Source organism: Choloepus didactylus, chromosome 19 (assembly GCF_015220235.1).
Source record: "Choloepus didactylus isolate mChoDid1 chromosome 19, mChoDid1.pri, whole genome shotgun sequence".
Taxonomy (NCBI): domain Eukaryota; kingdom Metazoa; phylum Chordata; class Mammalia; order Pilosa; family Megalonychidae; genus Choloepus; species Choloepus didactylus.
The window spans coordinates 51,967,423-51,992,786 of NC_051325.1; the positions used below are offsets into that span (position 1 = coordinate 51,967,423).

Genomic DNA, 25,364 nt, shown 5'->3' on the forward strand with positions numbered 1-25,364 from the left:
TGCTTCTTTTGAAGCTTCCCATGTTTGAACTGTTTGTACAAGCAGATATCACTCCTACAGAAGCAGTTGGGTCACCCTTTTTTAGTTACTTTGGAGCTCTCATAACACTCTGTAATTACATCATATATGTTTTTATTTGCTCCACGTCCATGACTTTCATGGAGAACGTAAGTTCCAAGAGGGCCGGGATCTTTGGTTCATGTCGTGTTCCCAGCACTCAGCATGGGGCATGGCCCATGACAGGTCCTCAATAAATATTTGCTGAATGAATGAGTGAAAGGAAATACAGTACCATATTCTGCAATACCACACAGAACAATATGATAAACTAAAAATAAGCAAAACAAAATCTCGCTGGGGTGACCTCTTTCTCCCGGAGCACAGCCCCACGACTCACCAGACCCCATCTCGTCACTGCCCAGGTAGGAGCTGTTGCTTCTCACGCTGGTGTAGGAAAGGACGGAGTCCCGGTTACTGTTACACTCGCTGCAGAGGGACCGAGAGAAGTCGTGAGTCTCCCTCCAGCTCTCGCCCTCAGGCCCTGCCACCTGGCACTTTCTGGAGCTTAAGCAAAACCCCTGGTTCCCTGGATGGACAACCAGCCCAGACAGGCGGAAAGAGTGGGGCCATCTGGGTCTCTCCATCTGACGGCGGGAAGACATGATGGGAAGACGGTGACCCGTTACCATCCAGGTGTTACTTCAGCCAAATGGGCCCTGGCTCTCCCCAGGCACATGGCTCCACTCTGGGGCAGCCCATCCCCGGACACACCTGCACATACCAGCCGACAACAAGGCTCTGCTTTTGGACTCCCCAGCCTGGCTGGAAATGGGAGGACAGGGACCGCATTTTATTAGCTATGTCCCAGGAACTCAGAAGGTACTGGGGAATTAAAAACCACAATCCCAAAAGTCTTTCATTCAGCCTTTCTGAAAATTAAAGCCAATATCAGAGGACTCAAAATGCAGAGAGATGGAGAAACCTGAGACTAGTGATGCAAGGCTCTGAGAACACAAAGTTCTGAGTTAGCCGGTGCATCTTACTATACACGTACCAGAAAAGGCTGGAAACTATCCACCATCAGCTCACTCGAAGACTGAAGGAATATAAACACTGGGAGGACTGGAGTAAAGGTCTGTCTTGTCAGAGGACGTCAATTCTGTATTTTGCCCATGTAAAATGGAAGTGCCCTTCTAAGATTCTATTCTAATCACCCTGGGCAAGTGCTCTATGATCTTGAACTAGAGCCCCCCTTGCTGGTCTGCTTCTGATCAGGAATCACATGCACGCACTATACTGTTCTTTACAGGAAAGTGAACTTTAGTCTCTTTAACCTGCCAATTAGGACTCCACTGATCTTGTTATAATTAACCAGTAGAAAAACAATTCAGATCCTCTTGGAGTAAGGAGAAGGGGAAAAAAAATGGTTTTCCTCCTTGGATAGTGTAAAAATACATGGTGTTTGCTGCAGAAACCACATGTCTTAAATGGAGTTTTAAAACATGCCACCGGAGCATGACTTCTTCTTTGACAACATTCCGTCACCGTGTATGGAGTGAAGCTGAAGCAGAATGGACGCCATCCACAAGGGCAGAGGGCCTGGGACTTTAGCCTTGGGGCAGGGGAGCCAAGCTGGGCATCCTGAAATGCACCCTGGGGGGCTCGGATAACCCCCCAGGAACACAATGTTTGGCAACTGTGCCCCCAAACCCACTGCATCCTGGGAAACGTCTCGCGGGTCTGACCCGCCCCACGGGACGGTGGCCTTACCTGCCCAGCCAGCTCTCCGCAGCAAGCCCGCACGCCACTCACCTGTAGGAGTCGCGGTAGCTCATGGTGTCGTGGCCCGAGTCCTCCTGGTCCTCCTCGGACACCTTGAAGCACACTTTCTTGATGCCCCCATGGTCAGCCCTGTCCATCTCGCTCTCTTCGCCGACCAGTGGGGAGGAAGAGCCCTCCTCGGCCAAGGGCGGCCCGCAGGACCCACCCGGGGTGGGCTCTGTAATGGTGGACAGCAGCCTGTGGGGAGTGGAGGCTTAGAAGTGGCTTCACCCACCTCCAGGGAGGCGCCAGGCAAGGCCCAGACCTGAGGCCTCACCTTTGCTCTCTGACCCTAAGCAGGGAGGAGGTGTATGGCCCTTCCTTGAAAATTCCACCAGTTCTGCAAATGCACAGCACAGCCCCTGCAGCTGGGGTGGGGGGGGGTGGGGGGCTGAGATTTGCAGGTTCTTCATCTCATGGCCAAGCTCACGAGGCTCTCGGGCATACAGCAGGGGCCAGCAAACTCTCTGTGAGGGGCCAGAGAGTACACATTTTCGGCTTTGTGGGCCGTACACTCAGTTGTAACCACTCAATGCTGTCACTGGAGCATGAGAACAGCCATAGACCCTACATAAGTGAATGGATGTGACTGTGCCAAAAAAAAAAAAAAAAAAACTATTTACACAACAGATGGTGGGCCAGATTTAGCCCCAGGGCTGGAGCTTGTCAATAAAATTTTATTTAAAACAAACAGGCAGCAGGCCAGATTTGGCCCCCAGGCCATAATTCTTAACCCCTGGCACAGAGTATAATGGTTAAGAGTAGAGGTTTTGAAGCCAGACGGACTCCAGATTCAAATATGGATGCTGCTGCTTGTTTTATGCAACTATGTTTTCTATCAGTCATCAAGACATGAATTTCAATACCGTACAACCTATTCTTCTTGTGAAGATAACCAAAACATTATCCTATGGAGATTACTTATTATTTGGAAGAGAAATAACTGAGAAACTGTAAGTTGTATTATGTTCTTAACTTCTCTTAATAGCTCCATGCAATAATCATCAAGCCTTCTATGTTTCACTGTATGCAACCTTTTATTTCCCAGGCCAAACCAGACTTCTAGAAAAGCAAATAAATAAATAAGATCTGAGGTTAAAAAAAAAAAAAAAAAAAAAAAAAAGGATACTGCCATTTCCTGGCTTAGAGACCTAAACGTAATTATTTAATCTCTCTAAGACTCAGTTTCCTCATCTGTAAAATGGGGTAATAATATGAAGCTACTGTGACGATTAAGGGAGTTAAAATATGGAAAATGTTTAGAGCAGGGTCTGGTGCCTTGTAAGAAGAGAGCAATAAACCCTGGCTAGATGCAATCCTTCCACACTGCAAGGAGGTCAATATCAGGCCCATTTTATAGATGAGGAAATCAAGGCTCAGTCACGCTCAAAGTTGCACAGCTAATCATTCTCAGGACCAGGATTCAAAACCGAGCCACCTGGCTCCAGAACCTACATTCCTTTTTCTTTATCATGGAAATTTCCCATCATACAAAAAAGCGGGAAGGACAGCATCACAAACCCCAGGTTCCCAGCAGCCCCTTTTGACAGTGACAACGCAGAATCATCTTGTTTCCTGGATCTTCCTCATCACTCTTTCTTTTTCTGGGATATTTAAAACAAATCTAAGACATCATATTTCTCCTGCAAATACTTCCGTATATGTCTTTAACACATAAGACTATCTTTGAAATCAATGGTTCTCAACTGGGGGCAATCCCCCCCCCCACCCTGGGATTGTTTGGCACAATGGCCAGACATTGGGTAGAAGCCAGGGATGCTTCCAAACATCCAACAATGCACAGGACAACACCCCCCCCCTCCCCCATAACAAAGAGCATCCAGTCGAAAACATCAATAGGGCCAAGGGTGAGAAACACCATTTTGAACGTAACGGGGCTGCTCTAACCATACCTAACAAAAGTAATAATTCCTTACTACTATCTGGTACCCAGTCCATGTTCAAATGTGCCCGATACAAGTCTCTTCTCACAGGTTCCCATGCTATGTTTGGTTGCTAAGTCTCCTGAGCCTCTTTCATCTCCAAAAGTTCCTTCTCCTCCCTCTACCTGCTTCCCTCCATCCTCCTTCTGTTGAAGAGTCTGGGTAAACGACCGATGGCCTTGTAGATTCTCCTGCCCTCTGGATCTGGCTGACCACAGCCCCCAGGTGTCACTGAACAGTCCTCTTCCCCCACATCCTGTAACTGGTAGTGAGATCTAGAGCCCTGATTAGACAATGCTCCCTAGGGTGCTGTGTGGGTGCCCTGTTGCATCACACCAAAAGGGACACTGCATACACCTGCCGCTTCTTCTGCAATATTAAAATTATGAAGTTACCCCAAAACCTTCTATCTAATAGCTTCAGCCTCTAAGACGATCAATGCCTAGATCCATTATTTCTGTCGAGCAGTGGTTCTCAACCAGGGGCAGTTTGTCCCCCAGAGGACATTTGGCAAAGTCTGAGACATTTTTTTGGTAACACCTGGGGAGAAAAGCTGCTGGTGGGTAGAGGCCGGAGGTGCTGCTAAATATCCTATAATGTACAGGGCAACTCCCCACTACAAAGGATTATGCAGCAACAAGGTTCCACCCCTCACCTTGGCCCCCAGGGCCAGGGCTCACCTGTTGATCTGGGTGACATACTGCTTCATCTCCTTCAGGGCCACATCCAGTTTGGTAAACAGCTGCAGGTAGGCATCTTGGATCTCACGGTCCTCCTGCTTGAGTAGGAAGGTCAGGCCCCGGTCCTCCTGGCCAAGGGCTCCATTGGCCAGCCCGAAGCTGCCATCCTTGAGACCCTGACCTTGGGGATCCCCATCCGCATCAGGCAGGCACTTCCAGGATGGGGCGGCCATGGTGGTGATGCAGTGCTGGGTGTAGGACATAGGGTTCAGGTGTCCTACAGTCGAGGAAGGGAGAGCTCAATCAGAAACAGCCCCCAGATACCCAGGAGCCACTTGGACAGAAGTAAACCAACCCATTTTAGAAATCCCAATGAATGTCAAATTATTCTCATTTTAATATTCTTTTAATCTACTAGATTACTTCAAACAAAATGCTTCATTTTGGTGTTTTTAACATCTGTTGTCTTTTTCCTGACCAGAATGCAGACATGATGGCTGGTACTCCAGCAGCCAAACTGGACCATGAGGCATCCTTGAGGATGTTAAGGATGGCAGCAAAGACAAACAGAAGGAGCTAGATCCCTGGTGACTACAGAGCTGTCATTTCAGTCCTGTACTGCTGACCTCCACACATCTTTCTGTTTAAGTATCCGAAGTGCAAGATTCAAACGCAATTTCTAATGGACAAATGTAGGTACCTTGCTCTGGGTCAAGGCCGATGAGGGAGGGTTTGCGACCAAAGCGGATGCTGAAGGACCTGCCAATGGAGGGGGTGGTCTTGGGGTAGGACACTTCCATGAGGTTGATGTGGCAATTGGTGGGGCAAAAGTCCAGGCCACACAGAGGATGGGGCTCCAGAGATGCTTGTTTGAAGGGTGGGCTCACCCTGCTCTTCAGCTGGGCTGCAAACTAAGAAAGGGGATATGGGGACATGAATCAGGGGCCTGAGAATCCTGGCCCATCCGCAGTACCCACTTATCCCAGCCTAGGTCACACATTCCAAACTGTACAAACCACCAACGGTTCCAACTGGAAAAGTGGATTCCCCTGCACTGCCTTTCACTGGATCAAGATTTCAGGGAAAGCCTGGAGGAACCTAAGGCCTCTGAGTATTTGCCTGCAGTCATTTCTGCATTTCACCTGCTCCTGAGCTGTCCTTGGGGAACTCTACTCTCAACCCATGAGGTTTGGGTAGGACTGGCCCCTCAAACCCAACCAAGGTAGACACATAACTCAGGCCTGGCTGGTCAGATCAATCCCTGATTGGCACAGCACTGGACAAGTGACCCAAGCCAAGCCAGTAAGAGCCTCCCTGAGATTTTTGCAGGACCCACTGAGCTCCTTTTACCCTGGAGTGGCCAAGCCTAGAGCTCCTGAGGGACTACCTCATCACCATAAGAAGAAGGCCTGCCAGAGAGTAAAGCCAACAGAAAGGAAAACAAAGACAAGAGGTGGAGAAAGGCCAAGTTCTGTTTAGGCACCTGGATATAGCCTTGACTGAAGTTCACCCCTGGACTTCTGGGTGATACAAACCAGTAAATCTTTCTAATTGTTTAAGCTAAGTTGGATTGGCTGAGACACACCGTGTGTGGGGTCCCCTGGCAGAGACCCTGTAGGGTGCAGGTACCTCCTGGTAGCAGGTGATCCTCTGGCTAATGCTCTCCAGCTTGGTGTCGCAGATGTTGTGGAACTCAAAGTGAGACATGGTCATGATGCCTTTGGTCAAGGCCATCAGTCGCCCACAGTTCTGCACAAAGATGCTGTCATCAGCAGCAAAGGCCTCAAGGATCTGCAGAAATGTGAATAGCGACTGAGCACTTACTGTGCACCAGGGATGGCCCTAAGAAGTTTCCCTGCAGCGACTCCTTTCTGCCTCGTAATACTCCCGTGAGGTCAGGTCTATCACTGGCCCATTTTGCAGATGAGTAAACTGAGGCTAAAGAGCCAGTGAGTCACTTTTCTAAGACCCACGTTTACCAAGAGGTGAGGCAAGGACTAGAAATCAGGGTTCCACACTCACTCTGAGGAAATGGAAATCAGGCTGCCCCGACCAGGGACCTTCCCCCACCCCTGGGAAGAGAAAGAGCTCCCAGGGCAGGGCAGGGCAGGGGAGACCTTGGCAGCGAGGCCGAAGCAGCCGCGGGGTTCCACGATCTTCTCCAGCACGTGGCACTTGACGCCCGCCGTGCTCGTGTACTCATAGACCACACCGTGCTCCAGGTGCACATTGTCCACAGTCAAGCTGACCACAGGGCTGTCCTCGGGGAGGGTCAGCTGGAGACCCAGGGCCTGCAGAGCGAAGGCTAGAAGCCCAGGGGACAGGCAGCCCTCAGGAGGGGACAGCACTCCCAGAGCCAACCAGTCCTCTGACACCCGCACCACTGGCTGCTCCCTTCCAACAGACGGGGAAACCGAAGCCCAGGGCTGCAGCGCTGCTCGATATTGCCCCCTATCATTCACCCCTTGTTCTGATAACAAACCCCCAACTGTCCTTTTGGGGATCAACCCTTCTGTTCCATTCGCAGTCTATGTGGTTTAGGAGAGGCTGACCCCACCTTCACCCCACCCTTTCCCTGACACTCAGCAGGTTCTGCCCCCCATTCACAGTGACTGGTTCAGGAACAAGTGGGTGACCCAAGCTGGGCCAACAAGACTCAGACTGGGGCTTGGGCTGGATCTACAAAGAAAAGGAGATGTTCTCTTTTTTCAACTGATTCCAGGCAGCCAGAGCCACCATATGGAGTAAACTCTGGTAAGAGGGAAGCCAGCCCAGAAGGAGCTGAGTGAGGACTAGAGAGAAGGAAAGAGACTCCTGGTGACACCTATGAGGAACTGGATCAAGCCAGACCTGAAGCTTGGCCTCCACTCAGACTTTTTAGTTAATGAGCCAGTAGATTCCATTTTTCTATGACACAGTTTAGTTCTGATTATCAAAGGCCCAGAGAAGCTAAGTGACTTCTAGAAGAGCACACAGGGAGGTAGTGGCATACCTGGGAGACACAGCAGCCACCTCGTCATAGTGAAGTGCCTTCCTTTCCACTCGCTGCAAAGAGCCCTCCCCACACACACCATCACTCTCCCTCACCCTCAGCCACGCCACCACCTGTCTTTTGGTTCTTTTGGTCACTGTATCTCCATGAGTCAGCCCCATGGGGGCAGCAGCCATGTCCACCTTGCCCCCCTGCACCCATAGCTCTGACCATGGGGCCTGGCACACAGGGGGTGCTTCTACTTATTGGAGAGAAGAGCAGGTGCTGCCACCTCCTCTCAGCGTGGTTTACTTTCATCACCCGGGTCACCTGCATTCTGGGGAAGGAGGCCCACAGCCCTTCCCTTTCAGAGGGACACAGACTGGGCTCACAGCTGCCTGGTGGCCCCTCCTCTCTCCCCTTTAGGATCCCCCTGCTAAGCTGTGTGTGATTCAGCAGTAGGGGCACAGCTCCCCCAATGAACCTGGGTTCACTGCTGAGCCCGTCGCTACTAGCAGAGAGCCCGAACTGTAGGTCACAGTAGCATCAAAAACCCGGAACCTTCTATGGCCTCTGCCCCCACCCCCGGCACAGCCAAGAAGCCAGGAAAGCAACCGGAGAAGGAGGACTGATACTCAAACTACAAATATTTACCGAGAACCTACTATGCCAGGCAGTTCTAGGTTCTGGAGATACAGCAGGGAATAAAACACACAAACGAAATCCCTGACCTCATGGAGCTTATGTTCTAGAGAGTAAGACAGAGGGAAACAAACAAATAAATAACAGTATGATATATGTCAACTAATACATGCAGAGAAGAAAAACGAAGTAAGATAAAGGAGACACAGAGGGAGGGAAAGGCTTATTAAATTAGGCTACTCAGGGTGGTCTCTCCAGGGAGGTGATGAGCACGAGCCATGAAGACATATCTTTGGTATTTGAGGGACGGGAGGCTGGAGCAGACGGAGCAGAGAGCAGCGGGAAAGCGATGGGGGGTGAGGCTGCAGACACAGGCTGGGGCCAGAGCACCAGGACTCGAAAGGTCTCGGTGAGTAGGATCAGAGGCACTGGAAGGATCTGAGAAGAGGAGAGACAAGACTTGAACCAGGTTTTAAAAGGACACCTCTGGTCATTTTTGGAGACTAGTCCACATAGATTAGGGGTGAGGCAGATGCAGGGAGAACAGTGAGCAGGTTAGTGCTTCAGGTGAGAAATGATGGGGGCCCGGACCAGGGTGGCAGCGATGGACATGGTAAGTGGCGGATACATTTGGAAGATAAGCCAACCAGGTTTGCTGCTGGAATCGACGTGGAGGGATAGAAGAAAGAGAACAGTCAAGGAGGACTCAGAAGTTTGAGGCCTAAGAATCTGTCAGGACAGGAGATGGGAAGCCAAAGGAAGGAACAGGTTTCAGGGGAAGATCATGAGTTCAGTTCTGGCCATGCAGTGTCTGCAATGCTCCTTAGACGTGTGGGAGACAGCTCAAGTTGGCAGTGGACATACAGGCCTGGGCAGAGGTCAGGCTGGAGAGACAAATGTGGGAGCTTGAGGCCCCCTAGTGATATCCTAACCTGCAGATTGATGTTACGTGGTGTGCCAGTTTGAATGTATTATGTCCCCCCAAACACCATTATCTTTGATGTACTCTTGTGTGGGCAGACCTATCGGTGTTGATTAGATTGTAATTCTCTGAGTGTTTCCATGGAGATGCGCCCCACCCAACTCTGTGCCCGGGAGTCCATCCAATGACTCCGATTGGATAATTTCCATGGAGGTGTTGGCCCGCCCATTCAGGGTGGGTCCGAATTAAATTACTGGAGCACTGTATAAGCTCAGACAGAAGGATCAAGCTTGCTACAGCCAAGAGGGACACTTTGAAGAACCCAGTGGAACTGAGAGAGGAGCTCTGGCTTACAGAGACATTTTGAAAATGGCCGTTGACAGCAGACTCTTGCTCCAGAGAAGCTAAGAGAGGACAAATACCCCAAGAGCAACTGAGAGTGACATTTTGGAGAGGAGCGGCAGCCTAGAGAGGAACGTCCTGGGAGAAAGCTATTTTGACACCAGAACTTGGAGCAGACAACAGTCATGTGCCTTCCCAGCTAAGAGAGGTTTTCCAGATGCCATGGCCATCCTTTTGTTTGTTGATGACTTACCTTGGGCACTTTGTGGCCTTAAGACAATAACTGTGTAACCAAATAAACCCCCTTTATAAAAGCCAATCCATTTCTGGTGTTTTGCATCCCAGCAGCATTAGCAAACTAGAACACGTGGCAAGGAGGAATTAAGTTGACAATCAGTGGACCCTAAACTAAGATTCTCCTTGAGTAGCCAGGGGCCCTTAAACGGGGAAGAGGGGGACAGCAGAGTCAGAACCAGAGGGATGGCAGCATGAGGAGGACGTGCCTGGCCACGGCTGGCTTTGAAGGTAGAAGGGCCACGAGCCAAAAACTGCAGGCAGCCTCTGCCTGGATTTAGCCCAGTGAGACCCATTTTGGACTTCGGACCTCCAGCACTGCGAGACAACAAATGTGTGATGTTTTAAGCCACTAAATCTGTGGTAATGTGTTACAGTGGCGATAGCAAACTAAAACATTGACAGGTGAGACGGACTGGATGAGAAGACGGGGTTGGGCAAAGGAGTCCCCTCTGGCATCTCTGTCCCTCTCCCCAAAGCGCCCCTTATGCCACCATCAGTGCCCACTACCTGAACTAGGCTGGTCCTCCTCCTGGACACCCTCAGCACTGGGGTCCTCCGCAGGGGCCTCCTGGCTGGCTCGTGCCTCCTGGGCATCCTCGTGGGTGTGGTAGATCCACTGGTACAGGCCCTGTGAGGGGGCAGAGTGAGCGGGGCAGCCAGCGCAAGGGGCCCAGGCCAGAGTCGCCGCTGACTGCTGGGCACCTGCCAGGTGCCAGGTGCCAGGATGGCATCAGTGCACTGAATCCGGACAGCAGCCCTGGGAGGGAGGCACTGTCCTTACTGTAGACATGAGAAAACCGAGGCCCAGGAAGTGAAAGGGATCCGGCCAAGGTCACAGCTAGGAAGGGATGGAGCAGAGAATCACACCATGCCCTGATTCCAAAGCTCAGGCTTCTTAGTCTGCCTGTGACCCCAGTTTTGGAGAAACTGCCAAGATTTCACTCTGGAACCTTCCTGAGGGACCTCCAGTCCAAACATTACCTTTGCCCCCACAGACTATGCCCCACACGGAATCTGGGGCAGAAGAAGCCTTTGGAAATGTAAGTCAGATCAAACAGCTCCGTGGGACCATTAGAACCCATGACTCTCCCATATCCCCAGGGCCTAGGAATGAGCCCAGCACGTAGCAGATGTTCAGTAAACATTTATTGAAGGAACCAATGAATGAATGAAGGAATGAATGAATGAATAAGTCTCCACCAGAACCCTGCTCCCTCGAACCCACGTACAATGTCAGTTTTTACCATCAACACAAATATTTGCCCAACATATCTGTGTGGAAGGAAAAGTGGGTCTCATCACCCCCATCCCACAACTGAGGCCACTAGGTGTCCTGGCCCAGCTCCTCCAGTGGAGCAGGCAGTGGGAGTCCAGAACTCAGGCCCAGCTCAGCCCACCCAGGTGGCGGCCACAACTCGGTGAAGCCCTCAGGCTTTGCCCCAGGACAGGGACAGTGCTCCTGGGCCCCACATCCCTCCCAGCAGGGCTTCCCCAATCCCCTTGGCTGCCAGACGGCTCACCAGGGACTCCTCTCGCTGGCTCCGGAATGCCTGGAAGTGCTCCAGGACCTCTGGGGCCCCGTCATTCATCACGTTGTTGCCGTTGACCTTCAGAATGCACTGGCCGGCACACAGCCCCGCGGCCGCCGCCTCTGAACCTGGGGGTGCAGGAGTGCGTGAGGCTGGATGCCAGGCGAAGGGGGCCTGGGGCAGTGGCAGGAAAAGGACAAGTAACAACATGAGCACCACCCACCCCTGCAGCCCCCCTCAAGCACACAGCCAGAGACTCCACCCCCATCCCTCCCACCTGGAGCCTCCCTCCAACCCGCCCGGTGGGCAGAACAGGGACCGGCCCAGAGAAGCAGCAGCTAGTTCAAGGGCATGCAGCAAGGAGGCAGAGGAGGCTGGGTTTGAAACCACATAACTTTAACCCTAGAGCTCTGTCTCCTTTAAATCCCACAACAACCCAGTGGTGCTGGGACCAGGATCAGCCCATTTTGCAGAGAGGGAAACAGAGGCTCTGAGAGGCAGAGTGACTCTCCCAATGTCGCAGGGGCTGGGAGAAACCAGGATTCGAGCCCAGCTCTATCAGACTCCAATTCAGGTCTTTTCAGCTATCCCACGATTCCACAATCACAGACCCCAGAGTTTTGTGTGGTTAATACCAAGGGTCTGGAAATGCAAACGAATGTCAACCTTTGCCTAAGTTTGGGAGAGTATGGGGCCAGGTCGGTGTTTTGGTGATGAGTACCGGCCCTGCAGCCCAGAGGATGGGCTCAAACTCTAGTCTAAGCCATAGACCACTGTGTGACCTTTGGCAAGTTCCTTAACCTCTCTGTGCCTCAGTTTCTTCATCTGTAAAATGGGGACACTGATGGTTCTTGAGAGATTCAGTAAGCTAAAATATATAAAGCATTTAGCACCATGCCTAGCACTTAGTAAGTGGTTAAGAAATATCACCTGTTTTATTACTCTTGTCTGGTTCACCTATAAACACCTATTCTTATCTGTAGATGCTCTCAGCTGGGTTTCTCAGCCTCAGCATGTTTGACATTTTGGGCCAGATAATCCTTTCCTATCCTGTGCATTGTAGGATGTTCAGCAGCCTGGCCTCTACTCACTAGATGCCAGTAGCAACCACCCCACTCTGCAAGTTGTGACAATCCAAAAAGTCTCCAGACATTGGGCAATGTCCCCTGAGGGAAAAAATAGCCATTGCTTTAAGGATAAAGTAAAAATCTACTTTTAAAATATTCTCAAGTTCTAAGTAACTCTCTGCCATGATATGAAATTTCTTACTCAAGAAATACTAAAAGTACAACTATGACCACAAAAGTGGTAAACTTAATGTTTGAACTTTAAAAGGAGAACCTTAAAATACCTGAAACTCTCACACTCAGCCCAGTAGCCTTGACTCTTGAAGACAATGGTATGGCAATGCAGTTACAAGGGGTGACAGTGTGACTGTGAAAGCCTTATGGACCACACTCCCTTTAACCACTGTATGGATGGATGAGTAGAAAAATGGAGACAAAAAACTAGGTGAAAAATAGGATGGGAAGAGGGGATGATTTGGGTTTTCTTTCTTACTTTTATTTTTTATTCTTGTTCTTACTTTTTCTGGTATAAGGAAAATGTTCAAAAATACATTGGGGTGATGAATGCACAACTATACAATGGTACTGTGAACAACTGATTGTACACCACAGATGATTGTATGATATACGAATATATCTCAATAAAACTGATTTTAAAAAATAAAAAAAAAGGGGAACCTTAGGCTGTCAGTAAGATGTCATTTCCACCCAAAGCAATTTACAGATTCAATGCAATCCCAAACAAAATTGCAACACCCGTCTTTATAGAAATGGAAAAGCCAATCATCAAATTGATATGGAAGGGTAAGGGCCCCAAATAGCCAAAAAGAAAGTTAGAGGACTCACACTTCCCAATTTTAAAACTCGTTACAAAGATACAGTAATTAAAACAGCATGGCACAAGGACAGACATATAGACCAATGGAACTGAACTAAGAGTTCAGTGATAAACCCTCACATCTATGGCCAACTGATCTTTGATTAAGGTGCCAAGTCCACTCAACTTAGAAAGAATAGTCTGTTCAACAAATGGCACCAGGAAAACTGGATATCCATACACAAAAGAATGAAGGTGGACTGCTACCTCACTTCATATACAAAAATTTACTCAAAATGGATCAAAGACCTAAATATTAGAAGCAAAACTATTAAACTCCTAGAAGAAACATAGGGAGGCATCTTTGGGACCTTGTGTTAGACAATGGTTCCTTGGTCTTTACATCAAAAGCAGGAGGAAAAAAGAAAAAAATAGATAAATGGGACTTTATCAAAATGTAAAACTCTGGGACATCAAAGGACTTCATCATGAAAGTAAAAAGGCAACTTACAGAATGGAAGAAAATAGTTGGAAACCAAATATCTGATAAGGGTTTAATATCCAGAATATACAAAGAAATCCTACAACTCAATAACGAGAAGACAAACAACCCAATTTAAAAATGGGCAAAAAACATCTCTCCAAAGGAGATATACAAATGGCCAATAAGTACATGAAAAGATATTCAACAACCTTAGCTGTCAGGGAAAAAGCATATCAAAACCACAATGAGACACCATATTACACCCACTAGAATGGCTGCTATTTAAAAAAATGAAAACAACAAGAGTTGGAGAAGATGCAGTGATCTAGGAACATTCATTCATTGATGGCGGGAATGTATAATGGTGCAGATACTGTGGAAAACAGTTTGGTGGTTCCTCAGAAAGTTAAATATAAAATTACTGTATGACTGGCAATTCTACTTTTACAAAAAAAAAAAAATGAAAGCAGGGGGACTCAAACAGATATTTGCCACCAATGGTACAAAGATGGAAACCCACGTGTCCACCAATAGATGAGGGGATAAATAAAATGGGATATGCATATAATGAGATATTATTATACATCTGTAAAAAAGAATGAAGTTATGATACATGCAACAACATGGATGAACCTTGAAGACATCATCTTGAGTGAAATAAGCCAAACAGAAAAGGACAAATATGACCTCATTGATATGAAACAACTAAAATAAACAAATTCATAGAGTCAGAATCTAGATTATAGATTACCAGAGGCTAGGGTGCAGGTAGGGAATGGAGAAATTAATGTGTAATTGTTACAGAATTTCTACCTGGGTGATGGAAAAGTGTTGACATGATGGTGGTCATGGCAGCACAACATTGTGAATGTAATTAACAGCACTGAATTATATATTTGAATGTGGTTAGGATTGTGTATATGTTAATAGAATAAAAATTTTAAAATAAACATAGGATTCTACAACACAGTGAATCCTGATGTAAACTATGAAATATAAGTAATATACAATTATAATAATATCTTTTCATCAATTACAACAAACACCAATGGAAAGTATTAATTATAGAGAAGATCGTGTGTATGAAGGGGCATATATGGGAACACTATATTTTCCTCACAATTTTTCTATAAACCTAAAATTTCTCTAATAAAAAAAGCATTAAAAGAGTGGGGGCGGGGGATGCTTAGACACACATATGTTTGCAAGCCCAATGCTGCAGACCTACTCAATTTCACCTCCAAGCAGGAAAGCGGAGGTCTCAATCTGGTGGCCCTTGGGCCAAATATAGCCAGAGACATATTTTTGTGGGACCCCCAAATTCGCATTTCTGGCTTCTTTCGAAAAATCAAATCTGGCGAGAGTGAGCCCACATTCCTGCCTGACATCTGTGCACTCGAGCTGAAGAACAACAGACCCTCTTAGAGGGAATCTGTGGTTTTTACCTTGCCATAGTCCTCACCACTCCCTGTCGCTTTCTCTAGATCACTTTACCCATCTGTAACCTGTCTGACCCCAACAGGCATCAGTGTTCGCAAGCCTGGGTTCAACCCAAGAAAATAAGAAACAATGGCAGGTGATCGGGCAGGAGCCTGGTAGCAATGATCTGGGTAGCTCTGAACTCCCACTGCACAGACAGACATCCCCCAAAGCTCACTCTCTGTTTGGCTCTCGCTCACCTCTCCCGACAGCGAAGACGTAGGGTGGGGCAGCTCCGCGGATCTGGAAGCACAGCGCCTGTGGCTGGTCAGGGACTTTGATGATCCTGTGTCAGGAAGAAGCAGCAAGGGAAAGGCCCTAAGGGAAAGCAGCATCCAGCCCGATGCCCCAAAGGACCACCCTGGAGAGCCCCCTGCCTCTAGGACTTTTGGGAAATCCAGCCCCAAACAGTAACAGCAGGAGGCCTTCCCAGCTCTCAAATATATAAGGAGATCTCAATTGATCAGAACTCATGTCACCAGGGTCTTCAATTAGCCAGAACCACATGCCCTGCCCTTGAAGATTCCATCCAAACATAAACATTTCAGATCAGTTTGATCCTCCTCCTGCACTTCTCCATCACTCTCCTGCCCTAAGGCCTCTTGGAGGCCAGACCAACACCTTGGCTAGCCAATATTTTATTCCAGAAGCACAGAGAGGAGTCTGAGAAGTGACCCAGAGCTTCTCAGTGCCGACCCAGAAAAATACCCACAGGGGTGCCTGAGGGAACACACTTTGCCAGCCCAGGTGTTGGCTGTTCTACAGGTAGACCACAAAAGCAGACAGGGCAGCATCTGTCCAGGGCCATGCAACGGGCGTCCTTGATCCTCGGCCTTGAATGTAGCTGTCCACCTCCCTGCCTCCGGCCTGTCCTCCCACGTGCTGCAGGCTCATCCCTCCCAGGCCCCTGCCAAGGAAAGCCAAAACAGGAGCCTGTGCTCAATCCCCAGGCATTTCCAGAAACTTAACCAGGCACACTGCACCTTCACGGTTTCTGTCACATCCATATACGAACCAAACTATCCATTGTTTTCCTTAAACAGGCTGGCCTTTTACTGACATAATTTTACTTAAAACTTTACATCACTCCCATAATAGACAACTGATAGCATCTGCTTTAAATCCAAGGGAGACACGAAAACAAAATGCATGATTTTTTTAAAACAGAAAATACTTCTCCTGTACCTACATCCAGTATCCAACCCCTTCTTGCCACCCCCACTGCCACCGGCTGGGGCAGAGCCACTCTCCCTGCGTCCACCTCTGCCCCTGACAATCTAGTCTCCACCCAGATCCCAGATCAGATCCTGCCCCGCCTCTGCTCGGAGCCTCCCAGGGGCTCTCCGTGGGTCCCGGCAGTGGGCACAAGGCCCTACTCAGCCTCACCAACCTCATCACCCACCCCTCTCTCATGCTCACTCTGCTCCAACCTCATCAGCTTCCTCGCTGTTCCTCAGACTGTCGAGACACAGTCCCACCTCAAGGCCTTTGCACTTGCTATACCCCCCCACCTCACCACCTTGAACCCCCTTCCTCCAGAAATCCCCCTGGCTCTTTTGTTCAACTCCTTCAGGCCTCCCCACTAAGCCTTCCCTGACTGCCCTGCATAAAGGTAAAGCTGCAGCCATGGTCCCTCCACACAGCCAACCCCTCTCCATGTTGTGCATATCTGCACCAGCTTCCCACCACCAGTTCAGTATGTATCTTCTGGCTCCATCTGTTCACCGTCAGTCTCTTCCTCCAGCCCTCAACTAGACTCTGTGATCTGGGAAAGGTGGAATTGCATCCATCCCGATACAGCCACTGTTTCCCCAGAGCCTGAAATGCCACTTGGGACAGAGTGGGTTCTCAAGAAATATCTGCTGATTGGATGACGGTGCCAGCAACATGTCACCAGCCACCAACAGGGCCCTATCCCAGGGGAGCGTGGACGTTTGTGCCCTCCCTCCACCCCACCACCAACCTCACACTCCAGCCACACCTCAACGTGGGAGAAGGCCGGCCGCCCCCTACCCCGGGGACACTCACTCTTTGGCCTTGGTGGCCACCAGGAGGCGCAGGGGGCGGCGGGAGCAGAAGGACTGGTTGAGGATGGACTCCACCTCCGTGAAGGGCCGCAGGTACACCAGGTCCTCGTTGACGGAGTATATCTTCCTCCCCACCTGCAGGCCGGCCATCTTGGCAGGGGCGGCATTGGAGAGACAAGCATGATGGTGACTGTGCCAGTTTGAATATATTGTGTCCCCCAAATGCCATTATCTTTGATGTAATCTTGTGTGGGCAGATGTTTTCAGTGTTGATTAGATTGTAATTCTTTGAGTGTTTCTTTGTAATGCGCCCAACCCAGCTGCGGGTGATGACTCTAATTGGATAATTTCCAAGGAGTGCTGGCCCACCCATTGGGTGGGCCTTGATCAGTGGAGCCATATGAATGAGCTGATGGGCAGAGGGAACGCAGGGCGGCTGTGAGTGACATTTTGAAGAGGAGCTACAGCCAAGAGGGACATTTTGAAGAATGCACAGGAACTGAGAGAGGAGCTGCAGATGATGGGACAGTTTGAAGACAGCTGTTGAAAGCAGACTTTTGCTCCGGAGAAGCTGTGAGAGGAAAAGAGTCCCAAGAGCAACTAAGAGTGACATTTTTGAGGAACTGCAGTCTAGAGAGGAATGTCCTGGGAGAAAGCCATTTTGAAACCAGAACTTTGGAGCAGACGCCAGCCACGTTCCTTCCCAGCTAACAGAGGTTTTCCAGACGCCATTGGCCATCCTCCAGCAAAGGTACCTGATTGCTGATGTGTTACCTTGGACACTTTATGGCCTTAAGACTGTAACTGTGCAACCAAATAAACCCCCTTTTGTAAAAGCCAATCCATTTCTGGTGTTTTGCATTCTGGCAGCTTTAGCAATCTAGAACAGTGACCAACCTCCTTTCTTCCCCACTAAGGAACCCTGACCAGACCCAAGCAACATGGCACCCAGCATAAGCCAACCACAGCTACCCATTCCCCTCTGCATGCACGAGACCCAGTCCTGGCCTAAGAGCCCTGAAAGGAAGCCTGCTGGAGGGCTGGTGGAAGAGGTGTTTTCCCTGGAGGAGAAACTCTGCAGTGGCCTGGCCCTGCTTCTTGCTCTGTTGTGAGCGGTCAGGAGAAAACCAACCTGGGGCGACCATCTAGTGACTAGAGGAATTGGTCAAGAAAATGGAAGAGATGCCCACCCTGAACCAAGACTTGCAACCACCTCCTTCCCACTTCTCATGTCACTGGAAAATAAAGCCCTATTGCTTCAGCCACCATGAGGAAAGCATGGGGCTCCTTGCAGTCAAAGCGTTCCTGCTTGCTCCAGGAGGGCAAGCCGAGAGCCTGGACACCCACCTCCTCACCCCGAGAGGAGACTCCTGAATCCTTTGCCTGCCAGAGTAGCTTTCCTGAACTGCCTTCCTCTGGCCTTTCAGTACGTGAGAGAGCAATAACCCTGTCTTATCCAAGCCACTGTTACGGGTTTTTCCCATTACCACAGCTGAGCCTAAATCCTAGTAAGATTCCAAACCCTTCTGCTTTTTTCCTTGTATCTGCCCTGGGTGCCCAGGAGAGGGAGCCGGTGGATCACACAATAGGAGAGCAGGCCTGAGCTGCCGGACTCTATCCTGGCTTCCCCAGCAGCTGCAGACAAGTAGGACCTGGACTCAGTTTCCCCACATGGGCAATAAGAGAGAAGGAACCACCTGGCATTCCAGGATTTACCGGGTGGGCCTGCCTGCCAGGAACCCTAAAGGGACCATCAAGAGAGGCTGAGAGATGCCCCACTCTCCCGCCTGCACACAGCCCCTGCGGGCGTAGCCCCCGGCTCCGCTGAGAGGCCTCACCTCGGCCAGCGAGCCCCTCTGCACCGACTTCACCACCACGGCCTTGTTCTTCTCCTCAATGTCGAAGCCGTAGTCTTCCTCCTGGGGCAAGATCTGAGGGTCCAAAGCAGGAGAGACTCAGTGAGGCGGCAGGGTGGGCCTGGAGCCAGCCCCACCCCGGCCCCAGAAGGACCGTGAGCTAGCATAGGGTGGATCCCTGGCCCCAGAAGGACCATGATCTAGCACAGGGCGGATCCAGGAGAGGCCAGCAGGACGGAGAGAAATGCAAATGGTGCCTGGCGCACATGAGCTGCTCAATCCATACCCGTCCAAGACACACCACCTGAACCTTACCAAGGCCTGTCACTGATGACTTACTTGATACTCTTTATGGCCTGTCTCCCCTTTCTCCCCCCAACTGGAGGACAGGGTCTCCTCTCTTATGTCCCACAGTCTCCCCATCTATTCGCATATAGAAGGTGCTCAATAAATATTTACTGTCTTAATGAATAAAACAGACCTAAAGGATTTGAGGAAAGTTCAGTCAGGATGGCAGGCAGGCTGGAAGGAGGTGTTAGGGTTCAGTGGGGGCTGGAGTGTGGGGAGTGGAGACAGGGAATGCATTTAGTCTTCAACAAATATTTGCGGAGCAGCTGCCTGTTATATGGGCCAGGGACTCTGTTGGGTGCTGAACAAGACGGAGGGTTCCTGACCTCATGGAGCTAGCTGTCTAGTGGGGGAGACAGAGCAAAAAAGCAAATAAACAAAGAAATAAAGAATGTGAAACAGGGAGCAATAAATAGCTTGAATTAAATAAAGCACTTAAGGGGACAGAATGTGGCGGGCCCAAGGCCCTGGAAGATAAGGAGGGAGGCTAGAGCAGCTGGAGTGGAGGGAGGGAGGGAGATGAAGCTGCAAGGGCACGCAGGGTCTTGCAGGTCATGATGAGAAGTCTGGATTTTATCCTCAGTGTGACGGTGAGCACTGGAGGGCTTTAGTGGGAAAAATGGAAAAATAGAGAAAATAGCATCCCAAGTACCACAGGAGAAAAGCCAGTATTACAGCAATTCATGGAACCATCTTCCTATCAGTCAGACCTCGGCACCAACTCTGGCTGTGGCGAGAGACCTCACCCTCCGAGCCTCCCTCTCGGTTGCCAACTGTGGGCCAGCACTGGGATGGAGGCCACTGCACATCAGTAGGCAGAGCAGCAGGATGCGGTGCACCAGGCTGGTAAAATACCTGAACAGGCTGGTAAACGCTCCACGTTAACTGCAAAGATGTTTACAACTGAACATGGACAGGACGCTAACCTGCAGGACCTGAGGCATGGGGTGAGCAATTTCAGGAGGCCATCTTCTCTGCATTATGCCAGCTGGGGAGGTGGGGGTACTAGGGGACATGGAAAGGAAAGGAAAGGGAGCCCAGCAAGCCCAATCTCTTTTGGAAAGAGGGTAGTCTTGGGTGCCAGTGAACTGGCGTGGCCTTTTGGCCATGTCACTATCCACGACACAGAATCCCCGGTACTCCTTGGTGCAGAGCTGAGCCTCCTTTCCTGGCCTCCCAGCTCCAAGGCTTGCACATGGGTCTGGGAAGGAAGGAACAGCAGCTCAGCTCTGCTCCCTACCAGCAGGCGCTTGGCCAGGATGTTCTCCACGAGCTTGAAGTCGGTGCGAAGCTGCTTGTTCTTGCCGCTGGTTCCCTCCATCTCCTCGTCGGCGTGGAAGCGGAAGTACTGGGACTCGTCCTTGAACTCGCTCTTCTCCAGCACTGCAAACCCACGGACAGACAAGCACGTGGTCAGGCGCACAGCGACGTCTCAGCAGCGACTGCCAACTGGCAGCCGTTTGCCAGAACCGGTCCCTGGACAAGTTTGGTTTGGCCAGGATGGTGTTCTATTAAAAACGGAACCATGTGCCAACACTAATGTTTTAGGATATTTCACAGAAACGGCTGGCTTTCTGAGTTCTCTTGAAGAATGTGAACTTGTCCCACCTGCCATAAAGTCATACCACAAAGCCAGAGTAATAAAAACAGTGTGGAACTAGAGCAGAAACAGATAAATAGCCTGGAAGAGAACAGAAATCACATAAAAGGATCCATATGTTTATGGGAAGTTAGCATATGACGGCTGGTGAACAATCACATGAAGTAGCTCGTGGGCGGTGTAGGGAAACTGGCTCACTTGCGGAGGGGGCGGATAAAATTAGAGCCCCACCTCACTCCATACACAACAATAAACCCCTGATGGATTAAAGATCTAAATATTAACAGCAAAACTAAAGTTAACAAAACAAAAGGTAGGAAAATGTCTTTTTCCTAGTGTAGAAAAGGATTCCATGTATAAGATCCGCAAGCCCCCCCCCCAAAAAAAAAACATTACAATAAAATTAAGGACTTGTGTTCAATAACAGTTCCACAGACAGATAGCAGATTCAAAGGTAACTGTAGTTTCTAGGACCAACAGGGGGTTAATATCTAGAATATAGAGAAACTCCAATAGCCAAGCAGAAACATCCGAGAAACTCACAGATAAACAGGAAAAGGATACGAACAGCAATTAGCAGAGGGGGAAACCCAAATGGGCAGCAAGGGAGCTCAAGCCCACTAGTAATTCCAGAGAGATGACAACAAGATACTTTACACCAGGGACTGGCAAACCAAGGCCCTGCGGGCCAAATCCAGCCCACACCTGTTTTTATAAAGTTTTATCGGAACACAGCTGTGCTCATTCATTTACATAATGTCTATGGCTACATTCATGCCCTGATGAGAGTTTAGTTCTGTGACAGAGACTATATGGCCTGCAAAGCCTAAAATATTTACCATTTGGCACCTAACTCACAGAAGAGTTTGCTGACCCCTGTTCTAGGACAAACTAGGAAAATGAACAAGCATAACCACTCACAACTGATGTGTGATCTGATGCCTGTGGATTCCAATGTCACCACCTTGTAGTGCCAGGCCCACAGTGGATATGCACCGAAGTTATTTTACTCAGATGAGGAAGGATTTGCTGTACCCATTTTACAGATGGGGAGACTGACGCCCAGAGAGGTTCAATAAACTGTTCGAAGTCACAGAGTAAGCAGCAGAACTACCTCACCCAGATTCTCCTGAATGCCCAGCCTAGCTGTTAGACAGGGGCGGGACAAACAGAACCACTAAACAAAGCAGTAAACCAAGGCTCAGTGAGGTCTGAAGTCAGGGGTCCCCAGAAAGAAGGAAAACCAGCAGCCTTGGCTGCGAGATGTCCCCATCAATAAATGAAAAGCAGCAGGAGGCATTTTTTTCTTTCTCCTTCATTTCCCAGGACATTTTACTGGGGACGCTCTACCTGTTTGTGAGCGTCTTTCTCAGGCCACCCCCATTACCTCTTTGGAGAAAAAACAAGCAAATTGCTGCTTTTCCCCAGTGCTGGGAGTCAGGCCCCAAGGGACCCCTGGCTTTGCCTCCCATACAAACATTTACAAAAAAGATCCGGGGAGTGGGTGGAGAAACCACAACCTTGTGTCTTGGCTGGCTGGAACGTTAGGAGGAAACAGAGAGCCGGGGAATTCCTCGAGTCCGTGAGCTCGGCCAGGTGAGGTCTGCCTGTTCACATGGTTTGGATGAGGCCGCTGGCTGAGTTTTGTAAGATGTGCGCAGATCTGGGTTCAAATCCCTGCTCAGCCACCAACTAACTTCAGGCCCTTTAACCTCTTCGAGCCCCAGTTTCCTCTTTTGGGGGACAGTATCAACACCGACCTCCCAGGGTGGCTACAGGGATTATATAGAGAGGCTCAGTTTCCCCATATGTACCTAAAGTGAGAGGGCTGGACCAGCGGCCCCCAAGGTCCCTCCCTGGGGCACTGAGGGGCCCCCTGAGCTCAGGCGGGGTAGGGGGTGTCGTGGGAGGTGCTGCAGGAGGTGAGGTGGAGTCCCCGTCCCCACCCTCTGCTCTGCTCCCTAACCTGCATTTTGCTGTAGCCACAACCCTAGGATTTGGCCCTTTCCTATTTTAGCCTATTTTTGACTCCGTGGCAGGGATAGGGGTGCAGGGGCCACGCCCTGCAATTTCTCGCCCTGACAGGCCCTGAGGGTGCCAACGCTGGCTAGGAATTGCCCCCGAAGAACGTCCCCGGCCAGCAGCCTTCCTGGAATAGCAGCTGGGGTGGGCCCCTAATTACCCTCACCCACAAATGAGAGGTTCTGCCCAGCTGACTGGCGGGAGGCACAGAGCTGTCAGAGGGCCCGCGGGGAACAGAGCAGGTTCTGGGAATCGGGGACTCTGGTGAGAGTGAGCAGGACAGATGGACAGGAATGTCTTCTGCTGCCCGTGGCTGGGCCTGCCCTGCCCATCTCAGCTGGGGAAGCAGCTGGGGGGTGAGGCCTAATCCCACAGAACCACTGGATTGCTGAGCTCAGAGGAGGAGGGGACGGCAAGACCTCCGGAAAGATGGGGGAAACTGAGGCCCAAAGAAAGGCCGTGACTGCTGGCTAAAGGCAGGGAGATGGCCCTGATATCCCTTCAGGTCCCGGCACACCTCTCTCACTGCTGAGGGGATGGAACCCCAGCAGTTAGACGAAGGGGTCTGCTTTTGTAAATAAAGTTTTATTGGTCCACAGTGACACCCATTCACTCACATAGTGTCTAGGCTGCTCTGGTACCTGAGCAACAGAGTTGAGTAGTTGCGATAGACAGTATGGCCCACAAAGCCTAAAATACTTACTCTTAGGCCTTTTACAGGAAGTTTGCTGATCCCCGAGTTAGAGCAAAAAGCAGAAACCAAGAAGGAGAAATGATGAAAAGACCTTCCTGTGAAATCTCCTGCAGCTGACTTCTCACCCCTTCCCCCTCGTCCTAACAGTCTGTTCTCCACACGCACCCAGGGGACCCTGGAGAAACCTAAGTCAGGCCCTGTCCCTCCTCCGTCTGAGCCTCCTGGGCTGTCATCTTCCTCAGAGCGAAAACAGAGTCCTCACAATGGCCGGTGCTCTTTAACATACCAGGCAACTGCTTACTATTTTACTCATCGATTACACACAGACACACGCACACGAACACACAGCCGTGACCTCCAGGCATCAGGGCTTTTGTCTGTCTTGTTCTCGGCTCTGTCCCCAGAGCCTGGCACATAGAAGGCACCCACTGAATAAGAGGGGAACCCATGAGAGACTGGAGAGATGCACGGGTGTCAGTCCAGCGGGGAGAGAAGAACTCCTCAGGGAGAGGATGACAGAGAGGAGCGGGGCTATTTTACCCAGGATGGTCGGGGAGGCCTCACCGGGGAGGTGTCAGCTGAGTAGGAGCACTGAATAACGTGAAGGGGCAAGCCAGGAAGGGGACAGACATCCCAGGCAAGTGCAAAGGGCCTGAGGAGTGTTCTAGAAACAGAAAGGACCCTTTGCTGGGTAAAAGTCTACCTTCCTGCTTAAAGAATGGCAGACTCAGGGCCGCCCCCAGAGCCAGCTGGGAAGAGGCGGCCAGCACAGCGGCTGAGTGTGGGGACCGGGAAGCTGGACTCCTGGGTCCACAGCCTGGCTCGCACTTGCCATGTGGCCTTGAGTGGGTTTCTTAACTATCTGGGCTTCTACTTCCTCGTCTGTAAGATGGGGACGACATCAACGCCAACATCCAAGGGTTGTCGTAAGGATTACATTAATAACCTCATTCTCTTAACTTCTGTTCTAATGTAAAATGGTGCCAGGGGAGCCGTTTTCTCTCTCCTTAGCCCCAGCTTCCTGCCTTGGAAGGTCTACTGTCCAATTCTGTCCTCCCACTTGCTCCTCCCACAGGAAGTGGCAGGAATGTCCCAGGAGGGTCCCTGCCTTCCTGTTGCGATCACTACCCGCCCGTCCGCGGTCCTCACAGGGTCCCTCCCCCTCTCCTCCACGTGGAAGCCCAGAGGCCAGGCCTACACTGGGAGCTCATGTCCAACCCAGGGAGCAGGGCATAGGAAGCCCGTTTTGACCTCAAATCCAACCCATACCAAGCTTTACCAGCCATTTTGGTCCCCTCTGGACAGCTGAAGTGATCTCCCGGTCTGTGCAGAATGAGGGAGAGGGAGAGGTGGGATTCACGAGCTGCCCCAAACCCCCAGAGGTCTACAGAGCCCCGGACCTGGCCCCTGGGCCGGTTCCCCCACCAGCATTTTGTGCAGCTTCCAGCCTAGCACCTGTTCTCCCCAGGCCTCAATTTCCCCTTCCTGTAAACTGATCAGGGCACCTTGGTCCCTACTAGCTCTTCTGTTCCAGGACAGACACCACAGGAGACGAGGCCCCAGGGAGCCCAGGCTGGGGGTAAGGAGGAGGGGGGATTACCGTGGTGCATGAAGCCGTTGTTACACAGTCCCACGCCAAGCGCTACCGCCTCCTCCCGCGTCTGGCAGTCTCCCTGGAATGGAACGAGAGGTGAGGGTGTCAGGTGGGCCAGCATCCGAAGGGCAGAGTGTGGCCGGTACAGAGCCCACGGCCATCCTAGAAGGGAGGCTCCCCAAGGGCAGGTATTTTTGTCTGTTTTGTTTACTGTGGCATCACCAAAATG

General features: G+C 50.4%; 1 protein-coding gene across 2 annotated transcripts in view; it reads right to left on the bottom strand.

The window, feature by feature from the left end:
• Positions 1-25,364, bottom strand: part of PREX1 (phosphatidylinositol-3,4,5-trisphosphate dependent Rac exchange factor 1) — a 199,354-nt gene that overhangs the window by 18,408 nt on the left and 155,582 nt on the right. For both annotated transcript variants that reach the window (XM_037811068.1, XM_037811067.1), the window contains exons 15-27: positions 25,142-25,214; positions 20,466-20,608; positions 18,860-18,952; positions 17,023-17,171; positions 15,195-15,280; positions 11,139-11,275; positions 10,126-10,246; positions 6,562-6,749; positions 6,074-6,235; positions 5,145-5,355; positions 4,445-4,721; positions 1,813-2,019; positions 398-486 (exon numbers count right to left, since the gene is read on the bottom strand). In XM_037811068.1, coding sequence (XP_037666996.1) covers positions 398-486; positions 1,813-2,019; positions 4,445-4,721; positions 5,145-5,355; positions 6,074-6,235; positions 6,562-6,749; positions 10,126-10,246; positions 11,139-11,275; positions 15,195-15,280; positions 17,023-17,171; positions 18,860-18,952; positions 20,466-20,608; positions 25,142-25,214 — 1,936 coding nt within the window. The remainder of the gene's footprint in view (positions 1-397; positions 487-1,812; positions 2,020-4,444; positions 4,722-5,144; positions 5,356-6,073; positions 6,236-6,561; positions 6,750-10,125; positions 10,247-11,138; positions 11,276-15,194; positions 15,281-17,022; positions 17,172-18,859; positions 18,953-20,465; positions 20,609-25,141; positions 25,215-25,364) is intronic.